General features: G+C 39.9%; 1 protein-coding gene across 15 annotated transcripts in view; it reads left to right on the plus strand.

Moving 5' to 3' along the window:
- The window catches only part of UTRN (utrophin), a 567675-nt gene that overhangs the window by 523785 nt on the left and 20286 nt on the right, over positions 1–23604 (plus strand). For 14 of the 15 annotated variants that reach the window (XM_053290644.1, XM_053290679.1, XM_053290678.1 and 11 more), the window contains 5 exons: positions 264–329; positions 9316–9474; positions 12133–12376; positions 18077–18185; positions 22494–22586. In XM_053290644.1, coding sequence (XP_053146619.1) covers positions 264–329; positions 9316–9474; positions 12133–12376; positions 18077–18185; positions 22494–22586 — 671 coding nt within the window. The remainder of the gene's footprint in view (positions 1–263; positions 330–9315; positions 9475–12132; positions 12377–18076; positions 18186–22493; positions 22587–23604) is intronic. The other variant, XM_053290686.1, reaches the window with a different exon arrangement.

Raw genomic sequence — 23604 nt, forward strand, 5'->3', positions numbered from 1 at the left:
TACAGCAAAATTTGAGACAGTGATGTATAATACCAAAAAGATTATGTGAGGGATATCGGGGGGGGGGGGATCTTGGCTTTAAGGAAGGAGATAGGCATCAGAACTTTTTGTGGAGCCAATTAAGAATCAAAGGATTACTTCCTAATGCTCACATTAACTCATTTGTAAATCCCTGCAATTGCCTGAAACAAGAACTGACTTGTTTGAAGTAGAATAAAAATAGGTCCTATTTGTTCTTGTCTGAGATCCTGCTTCTCTTTTAGGCTGGCCCAAATGGAACGGACCAATGGCTCTCTGTTCACAGATGGTAGCTCCACCACAGGAAGTGTGTAAGTAGATAAGCAAATAATAATTGTTGGGAAAGGTCAACTCATTTGATTTTAGCTGTCTGATTCTCCACCTATTGCAATAAACTTTTGCTCCCTGCAATAAGGTGGTAATTGGAACTTCCTCCAGTGGTCTTTATTAGTGTCACATAGGGTTGACCAATTTATTGTGGCTGGGGATGCTTGGAATTGTAGTTCAGCAACATCTGGTGGACTCCACATTAAGAACCACTGTCATGCAGATAGGAACTGGCAGTGTTTAATTTGCTGAAAGGAGTAATTTATTGATGAGGGAAATATTTTTGTGAGGCAACAACATTTTTCTGCTTAAAACATGGTAAGAATTGCTTAAGTACTTGCCAGCAAATTTCTTGGTTGGTTGCATTTGTGTGTATTGAAAAGGTAAAACTATTTTCATTTTGTCATCTTCCAATCCATAGCTATAGACTGGGCAACAAAATAGAGACAACAACAGTACAAAGTTGTTGTTTTGAACATTTAACAAATATGTTAGGTGATGGTGAATAGATAATTAATTACTCTTGCTGAATTGTTTACTCTAGAGATTAGAGTTACAATAATCTTGTTTCCTATTTGCTTTGTAATAAACCACTTTTGTTTATAAGTAGTACTTAATATTTAGCTTATTTTGGTAGTTTATTGGGATCCCCCCCCCCGGCGCCTTTCCATAAAAACCTCTCAAGGTGACTTATATAAAATCAACAATACAAACAAAATATTTTACTCATGTATGAAAATACTTAGATAACCCCCTGAATTTCTGAGATGGTGGTAAAACCAAGAAATAGTGAGAACTGAATCCTGTTCATTGACCAGTCAGAATCTATGTATTTAAACTCTGAATCTCAAATGTACTTATGCAGCAACAAAGTAGGTCCATTTTTGAGAAGGGCCATAAGGGCCTATGTTTTTAGCTTGATGTTTTTATTGCTTGATGTTTTTATTGCTTTTTATTGTATGTTTTAATTTTTGTAAACCGCCTTGGGGTTTTCTTTTAACAAAAGGCGATATAGAAATGTAAAAATAAATAAAATAAAATAAAATAATAAGGCAGATAGGCTGTTAGCTTCTAAACTGGCATCTGTGCAAAGAAATAAGTTTATTTTAGGACAAACAAATTTCCTATCTCCCAAACACTTAACACTGCAATAAATAACTAGACTTAATTTGAACCAAGTCTTATTTCTGTCAGTCTTTCCCTCACAATACCAAGATGAAACTTCTAATAGTACCTTGGAGCATTCTTGTTCAAATAAATATTACAACTGTTTATGAGATATGTTAAGTCACTGAGCAATTACTTTTAGATGTGTAGCTGCACAATAAAATAACACATTTGAGAATTTCAGGCCTCCTTCCTTGTATATCCTTCAGCGATATCTGAATTATCAGACTTCTATAACTTCAAAAACTGCTAAAATATTTCGCTGCTTCTGCAGCAGGTATAGGGATTAGCACATTTTCACAGATAAATAACAAACATGGTCTAAAATGAATTTTTATAACTGACATTTCCATTCTTCTTGGTTGAAAGTCTTTCCAGAATCCAGAAATACCAAGGTAGCTTTTCCATTATGTCCATCAGAGTAATGAATTAAGTCAATTACTCTTCTGTTATTATCTAGCAACCATCTTTCTTGAAGAAACCCAACTTGCTCTCTGTGTGTGCAATCAGGTATTATCTTGCTAAGCCCCCTAGCCAAAACTGCATAGATTCTATAATCTTAGTTTAATAAGGAAATTGGTTAGAGGGATAATGGAGAAATGGGATTTCTTTAAGGTACTAATGTACTGTTGCATCATTCCAGGTATCAGAGAGAGAATTAGTGAGCAAACATTCACTAAACAATTGAAAGAATGGACTTACTAACATCTCATCATAGATTTTTTTTTTTTAAGTCAGTAGGCAATCCATTTGGTCCAGGAGATTTAGTCATTTTCAAGGACTGCTCATCATAACATGTTTGTTTGTATCTTCATGTTTTTATACCGCCTTTCATTCGACATTCCAAAACGGTTTACAAAACTTAAAATACAATAAAACTCCATAAAAATCACATTTAAAACCTTAAAATAAGTTAAACAGTAAAAATCATAAAACACCAAAGAACAACCATAAAAAAGACAAACAAGAGAGCTGAGGGACCTGGCAGCCCTTAAGGGGTAAAAGCCTGAACAAATAAAAAGGTCTTTAGTTTGTTTTTTAAAAGCAGCCCCAGATGTCAAAGAGCAGACATTCACTGGAAGAGCTTTCCACAGTCTGGGGGCAACCCTAGAGAAGGCACGACAATGTAGCCTCTCTCAACATCAGTACATGGAGCAAAGGCCCCTCTGACAACCTTGTTGGGTGAACAGAAACCCTTGGAAGCAGGTGGTCCTTCAGGTATCCAGGGCCCAAACCGTTTAGGTTTAAACATAATAATCAGCACCTTGAATTAGATCCCAAAACAAACTGACAGCCAGTACAGCTCTTTCAAAGCAGGTATAATATGCTCCGAGCAAGCAGTTCCAGCACCTTAAATTAGATCCGGAAACAAATTGGCAGCCAGTGCAGCTCTTTCAAAATAGGTATCATATGTTCTGAGTGAGCAGTTCCTGGTAGCTGCATTCGTACCAACAGAAGTTTTGGAATAGTCTTTAAGGGCAGCCCCACTTAAAGCGCATTGCAGTAATCCAGCCGCAACATGATTAAATCATGGGTAACTGTGGCCAGCTCTGCCTTCTCAAGAAAGGGACACTGCTGGCGCACTGGCCCAAGTTGTGCAAAGGTACCCCTGGCCACTGCCTCCACCTGAGCATCCAAAGGCAGAGCTGAGTACAGCAACATCCCCAAGCTGTGCACTTGCTCTTTCAAGGTGATTACAACCTCATCCAGAACTGGTTGAATTATCCTATCTCGATTGGCTTTTCTACTAACCAACAGCACCTCCATCTTGTCTGGATTTAACCTCAGTTTGTTAGCCCACATCCAGCCCATCACCACCTCCAGCCCCCAGTTCAGTACATCCACAGTTTCCCTAGGATCTGATGTCAGAGAAAGGTAGAGCTGCGTGTCATCTGTTTATTGATGATGCTTCAGTCCAAAGCTCCTCTCCCAGCAGTTTCATGTAGATGTTAAAGAGCATGGGGGACAATACTGAGCCTTGCGGGACCCTATAGGCCAGAGGCCAAGGAGTTGATCAGAAGTCCACCTTCTGGAACCTCCCCCCAAGAAAGGACCAGAACCACTCCAATGCACCGCCCCAATCCCTATACCTGAGAGGCAGTCCAGAAGGATACATGGTCAGTGGTATCGAATGCCTCTGAGAGGTCCAGCAGAACCAGCAGGGATTCTATCTAAAGATTCCATATATGTTCATACATTCACCTGTTTGCACAGGAATTCTGACAGGTGTTAACATGATCCAAAGTAAGCATGTTTCTAAGGCAAAAACTGGCCTAAACAAAATCTAACTCTTAACTGTCTTTTTATCATAGCATCATATGAGGATATGATAGATGCACACACTGATAAGAATTAACATGACTACTTGTTCATTTATAGGGGTATTTAAGGAGAATCTCTGTTCAAAAGTAACCTTCAAAATGTTTATATCATCTAGAAAACTTGTAATATTCTCATCTTGAGAATAATCTGACATACAATTTTTAATAGGCGCCAAAAACAGGTGATTCTCGACATGTTTTTGCTTTCTTCTGCTATTCTCCAAGGTATATTCTATCCAAGGTAGAATCTCCTTATTAAGCTTCTTTAACCTTTAAGATGACAGGTAATGTGATGTTTTGGGGGGAAATAAAATATTACTTGATTTATAAATGAGTTAATCAAGGAGAGATATCTGACATATTCAGCATATTTCAACTACGAAGGAAGACAAAATTGCCCATGGGTTTAAATCTATCAGGTTTTGGTATTTGGGTTCTTGAGACAATATTATCAAAGGGTATACCAAGTTTTGCTAACACCTGCTAAGAACAATGGTGGTAAATTAAAGTGGAATAATACATTAGTTATAATATGTGTGATTCTGCAGGGCAAAGTATGTTTATGAAGGGTCTGGCAATTTCTTCATGCCTAATTTTGATGAGAACCCATTTTAAAGTAGTATATCCATGGTATCTAATGTGTTCGTATCTTGCTGCTTCTCACAACTGGATAAAACTTGCAAATGTACCTTTGTGTGTGCATCTATCCTATCCTCATATGATCCTATGACATAAAATGAAAATACAGTTAAAAATTAGATTTTGTTTAGGTCAGTTTTTACCTTAGAAATATACATACCTTGGGTCATTTATCTCCTGTCAGAATTCCAGTGTAACCAGGCGAATGTATGAACATACATGAAAACTTTAGCAAAGAATGAAAACCATCACAGTTTGGGGTGGGGGGCATCTAATGCCAAGGTCTCTCTGTTCTGTTGCAGCAGAAACAATGGTGTCACCAAACATGATGTATCATATCTGTACATCACTTTTCCTTCAAGGAGATTTGGATTATATACAAAGGAGCTTTCCATTTCACTCTCACAGTGTGCTTGTGCTAAGCTGAGAGGATGATTTGCCTGAGGTCACCCAGCAAGCTTCATAACTGAATGGGAATTTGAACTCAGTCCGATCTTGTCCAAGTCAGCTACTATATTCACTATACTGGCTCTCAGTTGCATTTAACAATGAAATATCACCATACACTGACCCTTAAAGTAGTCAGTGTAAAGCCTAAAGTGACATGTGGAAATTTGCCAGGTATATGGCATGAAATGAATATGAAACTCCATTTCTGCTTAACGTAGGTAAGCATTTTTTATTATGAATCTAAATCTAATAGCAGCCCGCTACTGAGGTCATGTTAAACATCTCTATCCAGCAACCTTCATAAGTTTATTCTACTCTTTTTGAAGATGGATGAGTGTTTTGCTACCATGACTTTTCTGTGGAACTTCACTGTATTAGCACATCTATATAGTATGTGTACTCACTGAAAGACAAATCATTGCAGAGAGGCTAATAAAAAACAATTCCTGTTCTTGTTGGACCTTCTCCATGAGATGACCCTTTTTTAAGATTCTTTTTTTTTTTTTTTTAAAGAAGTAGCCAAGAATAGCTTTCATTCAGGCTGCATTTCCATTGTGCCTCTCTTGTCTCTGTACAATGACAATGCAAGGGTTGAATGTGACTTTGGTTTCCAATGACCTTCCTGTACACTGAAAGACTCTGGTTGCCTAAAATAAACATATAGGTTCTGGCAAGTTACAATTTGTGTGGCTCACACTAATTTTGATATATAGTTGCTGTCTCCTACCTTTTCTGAGGCTGGATTTTTAATATTATTATGCTTCGGTGCTTTAGGCATTTGCTGCCTCCTTGTCCTTTATTCCGTCATAGGTCAGGTGGCCAGAATGGAAGCATTCAACTAGGATTGCTGGTTTTTAACTTAGTTCTTAAGACTGTCATGAAGTTCTGCCTTTCAGACCAATATGTTGGCAAAGCAGATGGGGGAAGGGGGTTCAGAAATTTGGAACAACGCTACATCTTCCATAAATAGACTCCATTCTCTGTCAGGTGTTACTTCACTGAGGAGCTGTGTTATCAGTTGCAGAGCATACTGCTTATAATAGACAAATCAATAAGCCCACTTTTTGTCCTCGATGTCATTTGTGAGACTGAAACAGTGGAGCATAAGGGGCAAAAGTGTTCTGAATTCTGTGACTTATTCTGGTGCGTAGTGGTGTGACTTACTTATCTCAGTCTTCTGCCTGTCACCGATGCTGGTGTCAGTATAATTAAGGGCTTGACCTAAGTTTATATTGGAGTGCTTCATTCTTTGGAGATTTGCAGTGCCTGAAGTCCAAGGAAGATATTTGTGCATCCTTATTTTAAAAAAAACAAACCACACAAACCCCAACCCCCCCCAAAAAAACAGATCCCAGCTTGAGAAATGAGCATTGTTTTTTAAAAAATTAATAAATGTTTGTTCTTAAATTCACCTTAGCGTTATGTTTTTAATTGACATTTGAGCTCTATGTCGCTGTAATGATGATGACTGATTTCTGGTGTCAACCTAAATATAAATAAATTAGAATAACCATGAAGCTGAATGAGTCCTGTGTAACCCCCTGAAGTTTCTCATCAGCATATTGGTGTCAGCGCCAAGGTGCCTCCAGCTCTTTTGAATAATGCTGTTTTTCTCACAAATGCTCAAAAGCGATAATTGTACTCTATAATTTAAAGGAATTTAGACTATCTTTATTTTTAGCAGTCCTGATGACTGTAATCAGATTCTTCAATTTGGTAAAAAATTGTTTTCCTTCACTATTCACCCAGCAGATAAGTCTTGAGTTGCCAGTGATTCCGTGTATTTCAGGTGTTTCAGAGGAAAAATTCTTATTCTGCATAATTTTAGGGTGCCATTAAAAAAGCCTAAAATTACACTAAAGCTTCCATTGCAATGACGCTTCAGCTGATAACGGGGTGGCATCAAAATGAGATATAACTAGTGAGAATATTGTTTTAAACTAAGGAAGGTAATACAAAATCTGCATATTCTGGACTAACATGGATACCACTAATTTAAAAACAACTGGCATGCATGTTAATACATTCTGATATTAATAAATCTTTTGTTGTCCTCAGGTTAGACTGTGTGTGTGTGTGTGTGTGTGTGTGTGTGTGTGTGTGTGTGTGTGTATAATGCACACATGCACACTATTGTTACTACTACTATTCATATTTATGTAGCTACACTCACCCATTTCCTTCCTTGAAAAAAGGTCTTTACAGCCTAATGTACATTGAAATATTGAGTGCTTACTTAGTTCAATAGGTTTTGCCTGTGTATTTTAGAATTCTTTGAGTGAAACCCCACCATATGTAGTAGTTATTTAATAGTTAAATAGTATATGAGGTGTGGCTCAGACATTAATGCCCTCCCCTTGATCATGTGTCAGGAGGACAGCATGCCAAGTGGGAACAGGACGTGCATCTGTGCTCTCCCTATGTGATTCAGGGGACCAATTAGACATATCATCCAAACTGACCCACTATATAATACATAGCAAGAAAATATTATATGCAATAAATATTGCATCTAATTTCCAGTTAGTTCACATAGGATGGCCAAATGTTTGTATCACACCAAACGTCTAAGTGCGAGAGAAAAGAATGACTAGATATTATCAGTGTAGCCATTCATGTTGAATTATTTATCCATTCCCACTGTACTGTTTTTACATTGTAATTTAATTAACACATGTGTACATTGACCATAACTGTGGTTAAACATTTGCCTACCAGTGTTTGACCTCTACGGTTCCTGTGGTTTGCTTCCTACTAAGTCATCCGCATCTGCAAATAGTTAAAATAAGATTATTTTAGCACAGAGCCATGGGTTTGTCTAAAAACAACTCTTCAGACAAGCCTGATTCAAGTCACTTTTAGGTAAATGCTGTCATCCTGTAAGTGTCAGAATTTACTTAATTTTTGTTGTTTGTTCCCTGCTAACTGGGGAAAGATGCATCTTTCAAAGTGGTGGCACTTTCGTATTTAGCAGATGGGGAGCAAGAGAGAGAGTCCCTGTTCAGTCCAGCATTTCATCCCATGAGTGGCTGTTGCTGGTGTCTCTTCTTCTTTTTAGATGGTGAGCCCCTTTGTGACAGGGAACCAATTTCTTATACTGCTTGCTATGTAAACTGCTTTGAGAAAGTTGTTGGTGTTATTGAAAATGTATTTCGATCTTAATGCTAAGAAACCTTTTTTTCCAAATACCGATAATTGTTTTCTTAACATTGTTTGGACAGAGATTTTCCTCTGATAGTGTTTTCATCTCATTGATTTCGTTCTTGCAAGCGGAATGTGCAGCTTGACCCATGTGTTCATGACATCTTGAGCTATCTGCTTTGTGGGAAGTTTTATATAGTGCATAGAGAGATCTATGTGTAGCTCATATAGGAAAAGAAGCTGATATATTGATAGTCTCCTTGCCATGCAACAGAAGGGTTCTTTTGATGACCTTGTCTAACTATTAATGATGTCTGATATATCTGTGCTTTCCTGTCACTAGTAATACTTTTCTCTGTTCTCTTTATCTTATTTTATTGATTGATTGATTTGATTTATATACCATCCTTCCAAAAATGGCTCAGGATGTTCTATCTTACTATTTCTTTTGCAGGTGTGATGTAAAAGATGTGTTCTATCCGTTTTATACTGTTTGCTCATTAGTTAAATTTTCAGTGTCATTTAATTGATTATTAAGAAAGCTGCTCTGGTTTTATACAGTTAACATATTGTTCATCAGTTAGTTAATTTACCATTTCAAGACTTTTTGAGTTGATTATTAGGAAAGCTGCTATACAGAGTAACATTTTGGCTGAATAAACAGATGTCTAAAGAACAGCATGTAGGAAGAATTGTTTTTCTAGGTACATCTGCTATTGTTGTTAAGTTGAAAATAAGACAGATTCTTTGTTCAGCTTTATATCAGCTTCTGATCCTGCCAAGCAAACCTACAGCAACTTCAAGCTCTGTAGGAACTGATTGATAGACTGTGTGTGTCTGTGGATATATGTCTACCATAAGAAATTGTGTATTAATCACTTGGGGAGGGTGCCCCACATCACTCATGGTATCCTTCATCTGGTATTGGGTATGTTCATGTCTGTACCTCACCTTAGAATGTCATATCTTGCTGCATAAAGAAGTGAAACAGAGCCTCACTATATATAAAAGAACTGCCTTCTAAAGTAAAGGCATCATTTATTCACCATCATTTCAAACAGCAGTTAATATAACTATTTATAACATCTGAGTTTGTCTTCCTTTTATCTAAGTCTATCTTAGCAGTTTCGCATTTTCAAGTACTTGGCAACTATCCCATAAGATGTAGCCCCTTCACTTTGGGGGCTTTCTGTCTACAGTGTGATAGCAATTTATTTATAAGGGTATTGATGTCAGCTCCCTTTATCTCCAGGGAAGATGAGCATGCCTTGATCCAGCAATACTGCCAGACGCTGGGGGGAGAGTCACCTGTGAGTCAGCCACAGAGTCCTGCACAGATCTTGAAGTCAGTAGAGAAGGAAGAACGTGGAGAGCTTGAGCGCATCATTGCTGACCTTGAGGAGGAGCAAAGGTTTGTTGTCATCTTTTTGTTTGTTATTTCTTTGTTAATGTATTTTAATGTGTGTGCTTAAATATTTGAAGCTTGGTTGTGAAAAGGCAGTCAGAACCAAGTTAGAAAATCATACTTGCTGGTTGTCCATGAAAAAGAACAACCAAAAGCCACTCCAGAACTGGGATTCCCAAACTGGCCACTGCTTTCCCCACACTCTCTCCCTTCTCCCTTCCTTACACTCAGCTCTCTCCAATCCATTGTGAAACAATGGCAAATCCCCAGACTCATGATTGGCACTTGTTCAGCTCACTCTTGATGTTTGGCACCACCACTGACTGATTTTGACCTCCTCCTCCATTTGAATTCAGAAAAAGATATTATTCCTGCAGTGCTTTTTCTCAGTGTTAAACTGGATGTAGAGTGAGCCAGGCTGCATTGTTTCTCCTGGTAAGACAGTTGGTGGCCCATAATCTGAGCGAGGTGAGAAGGCTCCCTCAGAATTTATTTTTTAAAAGTAATAGCTAGATTAGAACATAAAAAGAGCCCTGCTGGATCAGGCCCAAAGCCTGTCTAGTCCAACATCCTGTTTCACACAGTGGCCTACAAGATGCCTCGGGGAAAGCTTTAAGGCTGGTTCACACTAAAGATGAGCAAACTCTCCCAAGCTCATATCATATTACCCCATAACTGAGTCAAGTTCTTACCTCCAAAACTGAAAGAACTTGGATTTTTTTCAAGTTGAAACTTCAAACAAGAACATAAGAAAAGTCCTGCTGGATGAGGCCAAGTTGCATCCAATCCAGCATCCAGCATTGTGCAATGACCAACCAGGTATATCTGGTTGGTGTTTGCAACTCCCAGTAGCTCTGGAAGTGGTCAGAATTCTTTCTCACCAGTCCCAGAAGTCCTCCCCTCCAAGCCCTTTCCCTCTATCTCTCTTTACCTACCTGTCCAGCAGTGGAGGTGCCAGAACAACATCAGCCCTTGGAATAGAATTGTTAATTAATTAATTAATTAAAAATATTTGTGCCCTGCCCCTCTAGTGCACTACTGCTCTGGGTGGCTCACAACAAGAGAAGAGGAATTTTGTTCACTTCCTCCCTCTTCCTATCAGCTGGACATGCCAGCTAACAACACACTGGGGGACAAGTCTATCAATGGCTACTAGTCTGGTGGCTATAGGCCACCTCCAGCTTCAGAGGCAAGATGCCTCTAAATAACAGTTGCAGGGGAGCAACGGCAAGAGAGAGGGTATGCCCTCACCTCTTGCCTGTGGTTTTCTCAGAGGCATCTGGTGGGCCACTGTGTGAAATAGGATGCTAGACTGAATGGGCTTTGGGCCTGATCCAGCAGGGCTGTTCTTATGTTCACAAGGCCCAGAAGACTATGAGAGAGGCAAGTTCAATAACCCTTAGGAATATTACCCCTCCCCACATTTGCCTAAGCTTTGCATTCCAGTGTGCTGTTACCCAGCACATCAGAGTGATAGGGAGGGATCAAGCCTCTTCTCCCCTCCCCATGCACAGCCACTGATGCTTCTGCTGCACCTTTACCACCTATAAGTATAGTGAAGAAAGGGAAGGGTGTTTAGGATAGTGAAGGGCTGGTGAAGAGATATTTTGAGGATGATGAGTCCTGACACGTATAGGAGAGAAAGAAGCAATAGCTCTGATTTTGGTCCAAAATGGAGAAGAATTTGGAGGCTTTAAAAGCTTACCTCTAATTTTAAGCAGGTTTTTATGAGCACTCAGAATTCTTCTGTGAGACTAATTTCACCATCAGCTCTGTCTCACACATGTGTGAACACCACTTGCTACTGTTACTTGTTACAAGTCAGACGGTGACTTGTATGTGTGAGTGCACCATTGCATTACTCATCCTAGATGGAACTTCTTTATTAGTTCCAATGTCAGCTCGTACCAAATATGGTACCCTGCAGTGGAAGTAACTTGTTAATAATACATTGCTTTTCAACAAAAAAGGCAAAAGAAATAAACAATATTATTTACAAGGCAAAAGAAATAAGAAAATGGTACCCTGTCCCAAAGGGTTTCACAGTCTAAACACAAGGGACACACTGGTAACAGCCATTAGAGAGATGCAGTGCTAAATGAATAGGGTCCTCCCCCTGCTAAATATTTAGAGATGTGTATGCTTATATTAATTGGCTCTTTTTAAGGTGCAGTGAGAAGGGTTTGGCAGTTGATGCTTTATCCTTTATCCTCTGGCCAAAGAAATTAGTTGATGTATGGGAGGACCTCAGTATTTGCAGGCGTTCCGTTCTGTGGTTATATGGAAACAATGGATATTGTGGCAATGAGGAATAATAATTTAATATAACCGAATTGGGGGTTAGGTTCCTGGACATGGGAAAGCATCCGAAAAACATTTATTTTTGTGGGGGAAATGTAGGGGGAAGCTGCCTACCATATTTAGCTGTTCCCCCTGAGTTGCTCTGTGCTCCAGAATGCTCTCAAATCAGCCATGCTGTGCATCTGTCCTGCCATAACCATATAAAAGTTGGGAGTCCATATTATAAGTTGACAGCTGTTTCACAGACTCCATAATTGTGAGATAATGATGAGGAATATTAGTTGGCGGGACAGATTTTTAGTAGACTTGTTATCATAGATCTATGCTGCCATAAAGTAACTTATTCTTATAAAACTGATTTAGAATGCTGCAAGTGGAGTATGAACAACTAAAGGAACAGCATCTTCGAAGGGGAATTAATTCACTGAGCCCAGCCCCAGACTCTGCCGTGTCACCCCAGCACACATCTGAAGATGCTGAGCTCATAGCCGAGGCCAAACTCTTGCGGCAACACAAAGGTCGCCTGGAGGCTAGAATGCAGATTTTGGAAGATCACAACAAGCAGCTGGAATCTCAGCTTCACAGACTACGACAGCTGCTTGAGCAGGTATAGTACTCAGAACTGCCTACCCCTGAGGACAGTGTTATTTATGGACACAATGTCTACCTTCCTTTCGCAATTGATTAATTCCATTATATTTTGATGTAAATTGCAGAAATGCTGTATCATACAGTACTAGGTGTCCTCTTCAGCTTTATTGTCTCTGTTTTCAAGTTTCTACAATAAGTGTGCTGAAAGGAAAGTCACATCCAGTGATACTCTGTCAAAATGCTTATCCAAACCTGAAAATCTAGGATTTTGTTTGCAGGATAGTTCTTTAATGTTTCTTCTCATGCTGAAATGGTTGTGTGTATCATCAGCCCACATAGTGATGAAGACGCCTCGGAATTCAAAGTCTGCTAGTATCATTCTTGGTCCTGGTTTTGATCTTCAAAGCCTTGTGGGGTTTGGCGCCTGTCTACCTACAGACCCACCTCTCCCGTCCAGTTACATCCTGTCCGGTCAGATCTTCTCAGGTGGCCCTTCTGTTGGTCCCTGATTTCCAAGAGGTTCGGAGCGCTAGGACCCGTGAAAGGGCCTTTTTGATTGCTGCCCCACTTCTCTGGAACTCCGTTCCCCTTCAGATTCGTTTAGCTCCTTCCTTATTGATGTTTAAATCTCTATTGAAAACTTTTCTTTTTCACCAGGCTTTTGCACTGTAGTTTACCTATTTGTTTTTTTCATTTTTGTTAATTACTTTAGTTTTTAATTTAGAATGTACTTTTAATGCTGTGTTGCTTTGCATGTTTTTGTACACCACCCAGAGTCTTCGGAGTGAGTGGTATATTAAATGTTTCTAATAAATAAATAAATAAAATTCTTGAGATTATAGGCTTGAGAAGAGGATAAGAGCTTAATTTCTAAAAAGACAAGTCCTGGGACTCAAATCTGGCTGGAAATCTTATATGCTTTGACCAGAAAACTGTCACCTAATCCTGGATGTGCTGGTCAAGTTGTGAACATGGTTACTCACAGTCATGGTTATTAAGTGCTGAGGGAAAGGTACATTGGACATTTTAAAATGTTTCCAAAACACACTCTTTTGATAGTGAGGGGGGAAACTGAGGACCCGCTGCCTCAGATGTCCACAGCAGCCTCAGGGTGCAGTGTTATGGCTCAGTAATACTTCGTATCATGTAAGATAGCATATGCAGCGGCCCTAATCTTTAAAATCCCTGCTGTCCTTCCCTAAACTTTTGTAATTCTCCTGTGGGGTGAATAGCACTGAATACAGTGCTCCAGCACAAAGTTATGTACATACAAAGAACAGCATTGTCCCATATTTGCTTGATTTCTTTCCTTCCCCCTCCACACATGATTGATGGATACGCAAGGACAGAGCTAACAAGTGTGCACTTGCATAAATATTCAGACAGTGCTTCAGGATTGTGCCAGATGTTTTTGATGTATTCACAGCAGAGATTTGGATCATTCAAATTGTTTAGTTTGTGTCTCTTTACCATTTTCTAATATATAATGAACTCTGCTTTTTACCATTTCTTCACAGTTCCTTTTCTTTAAGAAATGTTGTAAAATGTTCATGACCATTTAATAAAATTAAATGCCAGTTCAATTATATTTCTTCCAGTTGACAGCTTTAGAAGTTTCTTCTTAAAAACCTATTATTATACAACGTTAAGTTGTTTTGAAAATGGATTTTTATTGATAGCTATTACATTAACTTGTGTCATTTGCTCTTAGTTGTTTGTTCTTCAGATATGTCCGTAGACCATTTAAAAACACACACAACAAAACCCTCTGCTTTATTAATGTGATACATTGACTGAAGAGTGTTGATTACGTTAATAACTGTCAACGTGGGTGTATTAGAGCTTTGGGGAAATAAAATTCATTGCATCTGGTGGATACCCTGTAGTAGTAGGGAACACCAAAGAATATTGTAGGGAGGAATATTTTGCTGTCCTCTGCATAGGAACTGTAGGTCACCATTTGGAGGTGTGCTTTGCTATTTTTATTTCAGCAAACCCAAAGGATTTGTAGCCATCATAAAATGCTGTCATTTTTGTCCCAAAGATTGATTGCAATGTCAAAGATGGAGGTGAAGCAGAGTTGGCATGTGGCTGCTTTGACAAAGACATGTTAATTATAAAAAGGGGGAAATAATGAAACACTTTCACCCAGTTCTTCAGCCCTTTTAGTTATTTCCAGGCACATCAAAGACCTATTTAAGCAATCTGTGTGAAAATTTTGAAGCTCTGCAAATCAGATTAATTGCTTAGTACACAGTTAAGGGACATGAGACATCCCTCCCAGAACTCTTTAACCCCAGTTCATTCATCTTTCACACTGGTATACTGATAAGCTAAGAAGAATAAGTCTGGAAATAGCAAATGATATTGAATCATGGGTGAGGATTTTCTGTCTTCTAGAACACATCAGTTCTGTAGCAATTTTTATTAACTAAAAGTTCTGCTAACTTTCTCCTTGTGATAGACATCGAGTGATACCAAGGGTGGTTCCAGGGAGGGCATGGGGGTAAGCGGCTGCAGGCAAGTGGCTTCCACCCCCCATCGCCAATTTCTGTTTTAGAAATCTAATACGTTAGACACATCTCACCCGCCCATAAATGCACTTTGCCCCTTCTGTGCCCCCCCCCCATGTTTTATTCTGCCCTGGTACTACCACTGCATGATACAGAGCAATTTCTTGGAAATCATTTTGTGGAAATGTTTATAATCAAATAAGATGCAGGAAGGAACTGCACTAAAGGTTATTTTGTAATTCTGTGATAAGCATTTGTGTAGATGTTCTCATTTTACTTTTAGAAGTTGAACAGATTATCTTTTCTATTCTACTAAATCTAATCTAAAACAAAATATTTCATGCATACTCATCGCTGAGGTTAGTGTACTGGTAATTCAATACAGGAGTTCTGAAAAACAAGCAAGCCTATAATCTACTTTCACTGTTGGCCATAAGTGTTGTTTGTGTTTACTTGAGAAGGAAAAATGAAAATTATCATTCTAATTAGAGATGTAAAGTAACATGCACAGCATTCAATGAAATTTGAGATGCATAATGTTGAAGCACTACATGAATCACCAAGAGTAACAATATTTCAGGAGACCTTTTCATACAGTCAATTTTATCCCAAGGCCAAATGTTTCTCTAGTTGCACAAAGAAATTTACCTTTATAGCAAAACAAATCAAATCAATCTTTATTATGGTTATAGACCAGCATAAAGTATAAGAGTGATTACGTGTTAAAAGTGAGAGTAGATAAAAAGTGATTACATATAAAACAGTACGTATTAATACTAAAAGGACCAAAAATACTTAAAATAGTAGATAATACACCAAAAGCATGAGGGCCTAAAAGCCTGAGAAGTAATAAAAATCATAAAAACACATGAAAGGTATAAAGGGGGGGGCATAAAAATGGATGTAAAAAGGTTAAAAGACATGAGAAGACAGAAATACATCAAAGCCTGAGTAATAAAACTGGAAAACAGCCAGGTTAAAGGTTATAAGGAACAGTAAAAAAAAGGGAAGTGTGTGAGCCATTGTAGGACCTGCCCAGAGTCCTACAATGGGTCAGATTAAGGCTGATAGGACTCACTGCCTGTCATCGGCCGATGAATGCTGATCGCATCTGCACAGTACCTAGCAGCGCTATATGTGATGGCAGGCTTAGAGTCAGAGAGTACAACAAGGAACTGTAGAATTGGCTTGGACGACCTGGATACTTGCTTAGCAATGGTAGGATGAGGGAGACTTGAATGTCTCTATAGAACAAACAGCAGAGGAGAACATGCTCAGTAGTTTTGATCTGCCCTAGGCCACAGGGGCATAGTCACTCTGCAAATGGGGTCCTATAATGGCCTTTTAGCACTGCTTAAGGGAAGCCATGACAGCGAGCCAAAGTGAACACCCTTCTGTGCTTTGGAACCTCCAGTTGGGTGAGGTATGCTGCTGGAGAAGCAGAATATCTAAGCCCATCACAGATACAAAATTTTGGGACCCTGCTGAGATTGGTTTGGCGCTCCATGCTTATAATGTGCTGCTTGATGGTTGCTTTTGCCTAGTTGTAGCCCATGCTGAGCAAGGTCAAGGGGGAAAGGCCCAGGATAGCTGTTTTTGTCTCAGTTGTCTGAATCCAGCTAGATTGGTATTCATTGCGTAGGATTAGCAGGGCAAGACCAATTGGGCAAAAGCACAGTCTGAGCCAATAACAGAGGATGGCCATCCACACCCTAGCCTCCAGCTTGATCAGGCCTGTCTCCAGGCGCAGAGTGGCATTGGAGACACATCTCGACACTTGGAGCGCTGCCCGCAGGAATTTAGATTGTACAAGTTCAAGAGTCACAATGTTGGAGAAGGGGCCAAGTTGGGCACCATTGAGGAGCTGAGCTAGCAGCTTGGCTGCAAACAGTTCAAGAGCCACGGGTACATAATGGCCTCCTCTTGTCCGCAGGAATTTGAGAATGGCAGAAGAGCTTCTATGGGCATTTAAAGTCACGTGTTCTCCATGAGCTTTCCTAGAGCCGCCACAATGAAAAACGACTCCCAAGTATTTAAAGTGTGCAACTTGCTCAATTTTATGCCCCTCAGTCCTCCAAAAGTGAATCTTGGCCTCCTGGCAAAGGCCCTAATTTTAGTTTTGTGGTAGTTGATTTCCAGGCAGTCCTCTCTGCAGTGCAACATCAGGGCCCTCAGTGCTCTTCTAAGGCCAATGGGGGTCCCTGAGAGGATGGCTGCATCATCCGCATATCACAGGATGGCACTGTGTCTCCCAGTGAGCTTTGGAGGGTGGAAATCTGGATTGCTGAGCTGGCTCACCATAGAGTTAATGTAGAAACTGAAGAGGAGAGGGACCAGAATGCTCCTTATTTGATGCTCTTGTGAGGTGGCCCTGAATAACATTGAGTAACAATATTTCAGAAGCAGTGTTCCCACTAAGGCATGTGTGCATGTGCGCACTCACACATTTTTTTGATGTCTGCTCTGTTAGTTTTAGATCCCATTCAGGTTTAATCAGGAAGGCCCCAGTCTGAATGCATGGGCGCGCACACTGCCTTGATACGGCCGCCCAGAATAAAACTCATTCCACACAAAGAAGAAAATTAGAGAGAACATTGTTCTGAAGACCTTTTCATACAGCCAGTATTATCCCAAGGCCAATTTTTTCTCTAGTTGCACAAATAAATTTACCTTTATAGCTTAAAGTGGTAGTTGAAATGCCTTGAGTGGGGCAGAGCCTGACAGCTTTGCCCTATTTGCTCCTGAAAAACTCTTAAAATGTTATATTGTGTAAAATCAAACACAAGGTTAGACTAGCATCCAGGCTGTTCTGAAGGCTGTGAAGGTCCTGTGCATGGGCTAATTGCCAGCCTCACCCTCATCAAAGCTGCATTGTAAACTGATTCCAAACCCTTCAAAAACATCAGAGTCCCATGACACCTTAAAGACTTCAACACTCTGTAGCATAAACCTTCCTGTTCTATAATCCACTTTATCAGATGCTTTATCACTTCAGGCTGTAGTCCATGAAAGTTTGTGCTATATGTCTGTTAGTCTTGGAAGTGCTGCAAGACTCTTTGTTGCATTTGCTGCCACAGACACCGGCTGCTCCTCTGGAAAACTTGCAAAGGCATTCTTAAAGGATTATGTATCAGGTATTTAAAGCATGCTTTGATGTCCTGAAGTGGATTGCTAAACTGAATTTATTTTTATATCTGATTTAGCCTGAAATGGATTCGAGAGTTAATGGAGGCTCTTCCTGTGCTTCACCTCAGCATTCCACCCTCAGCTATTCACCTGATCCAGACGCCAGTTCACAGTTTAATCAGACAAGTAAGTTGCATGTTCAGTCCAAGGACTGTGCTATATTTGTCTTTGGAAGGATTTCTGAAGACTTTATTTATTAGCCTACTTTTTCAGTAGGCTTATGAGATCACTCGGTATTCTGCGTGTGTGTCCGTGTCTGTGTGTGCCTCCCCATCAACTCTGCAACGCCTGGACCGGTATGAACCAAATTGGATACAGTTGTAGGGACACAGGGGCACCTCAATGGCATAGTATGTGATGATGTCATCCACCCTGATCCAAGATGGCGGACATGTATAAGTTTGAGGCACGAGTGGGCTAACTTGTGAACCGCTTTGAACCAAATTTGCTACAGATGTAGGGATGCTCAAATGGCATGGTGTGTGATGATGTCATCCACTCCAATTCAAGATGGTGGCCACATAAACATCTGAGGCACAAGCAGGCTAATTTGTGGACTAACTGATTTAAACCAAATTGCATACAGTTGCAGTGAGTGACACACAGGGACACCTCAACGGCATAATTTGTGTTGATGCCATCCACCCAGACCCAAGATGGCGAACACATACACTTTGGAGGCACAAGTGGGCTAACTTGTGAACTGTTTAAACGATTTGAACCAAATTTGCTACAGCTGTAGGGACACATAGGGACATCTCAAAAGCATAGATTGTGACAGTGTCATCCAAACCAATTCAAGATGGCAGACACATAAACATTTGAGGTGCAAGTGGGCTAACTTGTGAACCGCTTAACTGATTTGAACAAAATTTGCTACAGCTGTAGGGACACATAGGGACACTGCAATGACATAGGTTGTGACAGTGTCATCCAACCCAGTTCATGATGGCAGACATGTAAACTTTTGAGGCACAAGTGCAATAACTTGTGGACAGTCTGATTTAAACCAGATTTTCTACAGCTGTATGGACACATAGAGATGCCCCAATGGTGTAGTTTGTGATGATGTCATCTACCTTGATCCAAGATGGTAAACGTGTGAACCTTTGAGGTGCAAGTGCACTAATTTGAGGACTGTCTAACCCATTTGAACCAAATTTGATACAGTTGTAGTGAGTGACACACAGGGACACCTCTGGTATAGTTTATAATAATGTCACCCACCCTGATCCAAAATGGTGGATGCATGAACATTTGAGGTGCAAGAGATTGAACTTTTAGATTGTGAGCCGTTTGGGAACAGGGGACCATCTTCTTGATGTATTATTTATTTTTCTATGTAAACCATTTTGAGAACTTTGGTTGACAAGCGGAAGATAAATATTGTAATAGTAGTAGTAGTAACTTGTGAACCTTGATTTGAACCAAATTCAGTCCAGTTGTACAGACAATGAAAGGAAAGTAGGCTGATTAGTTCTTACGAGAAAAACTTATTTTAGAAACTAAGCTCTTGGGAAATGTGTGGTTAAATGTGGTAAATCTTGTCTTTGGGCATGGCAGCTGAAATGGGTGTTTAGATTATTTTCCCCTCCCCCTCATCATTGTGTTTTTATGATGATATTGCATCCATTATTTCTTTGAGTATATATGCATCAAGAACAAAATATTGGCAGGGACAGTGAAGGGGAGATTGCAGAAGGTTATTACCATCGGCCTTTGGCACTTAAGTAGGGCAGGTATTGGATTTGTTCTTAAGGCTCCATTTAACTTGTTCTTACATGCTTCAGTGTAAGCAATCTCTTGAGTCATCTTTCCTTCCTGTATCAGTATCAGAACTTCACAAATTGGCTGCAAGATTCATAATATTTTACGTCTTTTATGTTGTAATGTGTGGAAATGAATTATTTACTTTTCCGTTCATTCTATTTTTATCCTGCCACATTATTCCATAGAGCCCTCAGGGCGGCTTACAAATGTTATATATAGCAGAATAAAATGCACCTTATAAAACAGCTAAAACAAGTAGATTAAACAGCCTAAAAGTAGCAATACAGTTTTTAGCAGCTTTTCAGTTGAATTCCTTAACAATACAGTTCAGGCCAATTGCCTGTCAGAATAAAACAATGTTGAACATTATTTTAACATAATAGATAAGTCTGGTTCTGTCATAGCAGGAACCATTACCAAACACACTCTGAGATTTTTAGAACCTTGTCATTCTATACACATGGACTATCTTGTGCTTCACATTTCTGGAACTCTGAATGAACTATTAATGGCTCATTTTAAGTGGCCTATTACAAGCTAAAAATAGATGGCTTGAACATTTCTGAAGAGGTGGGATTGCAGACATGTATACATGCTCAACAGATCTGTGAATTATTAACTTTGGATAATACTTATTAACTTTTTATGTCTTAAAAAAGAAAAGAACAAATAGAGACCCATAAGATCGGGATGTGTATTGTTGAGCTTTCGTCTCTTCCCCTTCAGCTCTGAAAGCATTGCAGAGACTCTGGCTCCCACAGCTAGTACAGACATTTCAAAATGTCTATACTGTTCTTCTGCCTTTAAAAAGGTGTTCAAAGTGGTGTACAACACAAAATGATACAACTTAACCTAAGCAATGGATTCTGGGTAAAGTGAATGGAGTGAGCTTGCTCATTTAGCCTAGCAGCTAGCACAAGGGCTTTTACTAGGCTGAGGGGAACAAACCCTAGGCTGTTCCCTTCAGCCATCTAAACTCCCATGTCCTGCTAGCTGAAGGCTTGGTCTTGTGCTCTATTCTCTGCTGCCAGGAATATTCGCCAACAGCATGAGGGCAGTGCACATGTTCAGTTCCATGCCTGGAACAGTCTGGGGTTATTTTGGTGTGTGCAGGGGTTTATTCAACCTTTGCTCTTTGTTTGCATAAGTAGAAGATTTGTACAGATGCCGAACACCACTCCTTCTCTTTGTAAATCCCAGTGTCTTCACACAGATACTGAACCTGTATAGAGCCAGTGTGGTATAGTGGTTAGAGTGCTGGACTAGGACCAGGGAGACCCGAGTTCAAATCCCCATTCAGCCATGATACTAGCTGGGTGACTCTGGGCCAGTCACTTCTCTCTCAGCCTAGCCTACTTCACAGGGCTGTTGTGAAAGAGAAACTTAAGTATGTAGTACACTGCTCTGGGCTCCTTGGAGGAAGAGCGGGATATAAATGTAATAATAATAATAGTAGTAGTAGGGGATGCCCATCATTGACCTGGCAACGTCCTTTTTCCTAGGTTACACTGCTAGGAAAGATTCAAGGACGTAAATATATATAATAAAATTGTGTATTCGTGTGCTTGCAAAAAGGGAAGTAAAATGACAGTTTTAAATTCGTAAGATTTCAGCTTCAAACATTATTCATTTTTTCAAATAACTGCCATGCATAGTAAATTTGAATCTAAGAAAGATCTTCTGCTTCTCTTGGACATGATGTCATTTTTGAATTTTTTATCTGATTATTGAGTGTTAAACACTGAGAACAATAACAGTGAAAATATGATTATTATATTCAGAATTTATTCTTAAAATACAAAAAGCAATTTAAACCTTTCACCTAGCATATTCCACCATAAAAGGTAGTGCATTCAGCTACTTTAAGTACTTTAAATATCATTGTTTATGCAAAATTTGGAATCTGTAGGTAATCACAAAGTTATGACTTTATTTTGCACGAACAGATCCACAGTCTCTTCAAAAGTAAGCGTGTGAGTGTGTATACGTATAGAGAGGAGAGCTGGTCTCGTGGTAGCAAGCATGATTTGTACCCTTAGCTAAGCAGGGTCTACCCTGGTTGCATATGAATGGGAGACTTGATGTGTGAGCACTGTAAGTTATTCCCCTTTGGGGATGGAGCCGCTCTGAGAAGAGCAGAAGGTTTCAAGTTCCTTCCCTGGTTTCTCCAAGATAGGGCTGAGAGAGATGCCTGCCTGCAACCTTGGAGAAGCTGCTGCCAGTCTGTGTAGACAATACTGAGCTAGATTGACCAATGGTCTGACTCAGTATATGGCAGCTTCCTATGTTCCTGTACATACATACGTACGTACATACATAGCCAAGCACTTTGATACTGCTTGATAGAATAATAGTGTATCAAAGAAAATTACAGCTAGCTTCTCCTGGGTATTTCTCTCTGGCATTATCTCAGGCACAGTGGTAAAACTTTATAATGCAGAAATGAGATGAGCAATAAATTGATAATTTAGCTTCTATTCCTCTCCTCACTGGCCATTATCTATGAACAATTCTTGCAGTGTAAATGAGAGAGGTTTCAAATAGTGGGTTCGGGTTTTTTTAATTCTAAAAATGTTTAGATGGCAGGGATGGATGAAAATAGCTTCCATGCTTTTGAATGCTGCTTCGTTGTTAGAAAACTGATTGCACGTTTTGTTTTCATAGCTGTAGATGACTTGTTAGTCCCACCTCATGATACTAGCACAGATCTAACAGATGTCATGGAACAAATCAACAGCACATTTCCAGCTTGCCGCGGTAAGTGTTAAGTACATTGAGCCAAGAAAAGACGTGCTTTACTCTGATGCAATCACTTACTGAGCTACAAAGTCATTGTAATGCTCTGAAGAGCTGTTCAGTGAATTGATAGAACAGGATCTAAAGTGAGCCTGGAACTGAACAATAGCCGTATGTTTTAGAAATAATCACACAGTGCAATGTATCACTCTGAACGTCAAGCCCTTTCGCTCAAAAACTATCCTCATTTGTGTTGCCTTTCTAGCAAACACAGCAAGATATTTGAGTAACTAACTGACGAAATGCTTTTGGATGCAACGTGGCGTGTCAAGCTCCATGGCAGCCCTCTGACCATGCAATTGAAAGTGTAAAGCTGGGCAAGGGCAAAGTGGTGAACCAATACCTGTGCTACAAAACACAACCCCACACATGGCCTGACCCTGATTAAAAGGGATGGGACTGTGAATGAGGAGCCCTGAAGGAGCCAGAGACAGGAGAAATTCTCCAAATCCCAGCCCTAGCCAGAAGAAGAGGGAAGATGGGAGCAACTGAAAAGGCCCTCCCTAGCCCCTCAGATTTCAGTTAGTGATTGGCTGGTCTCCAATTGGTCATTCTTGACCAAGGTGCTTGAGAACATTTTGGCAATTCAGCTCCAGGGATAACTAGGTGAAACTGACTATCTTGCCCCATTTCAGTCCAGTTCCTGTTCTGTTTGTGGGACTGAAACTGCCTTGGTTGCTCTAGTTTAATGGAGGACTTATGCTGGGAACTGGATATGGGCAGCCTGTGCCCACCTACCACACCATCATTTCCCCTCCTCCTTCCTAGGATTTAGCTCATCCATGACCAAAAATCAGGAGTGTGCACAGTTGCCAGAGTTGGGTAGGTTGAGCTTCCTACCCAGTTCATGATCATGTGAACTGCCTTATTGTATAGTTTGGCTCTAAATGCCTTCAGAAACAGTGGCCCAGCATAACTAATTTCATTGTTTCATGTGTTACGTGGTGCTTTCATGAGGTGAAGGAGTGGCAGAATCCTC

This window comes from Hemicordylus capensis, chromosome 1 (genome assembly GCF_027244095.1).
Source record: "Hemicordylus capensis ecotype Gifberg chromosome 1, rHemCap1.1.pri, whole genome shotgun sequence".
NCBI lineage: Eukaryota > Metazoa > Chordata > Lepidosauria > Squamata > Cordylidae > Hemicordylus > Hemicordylus capensis.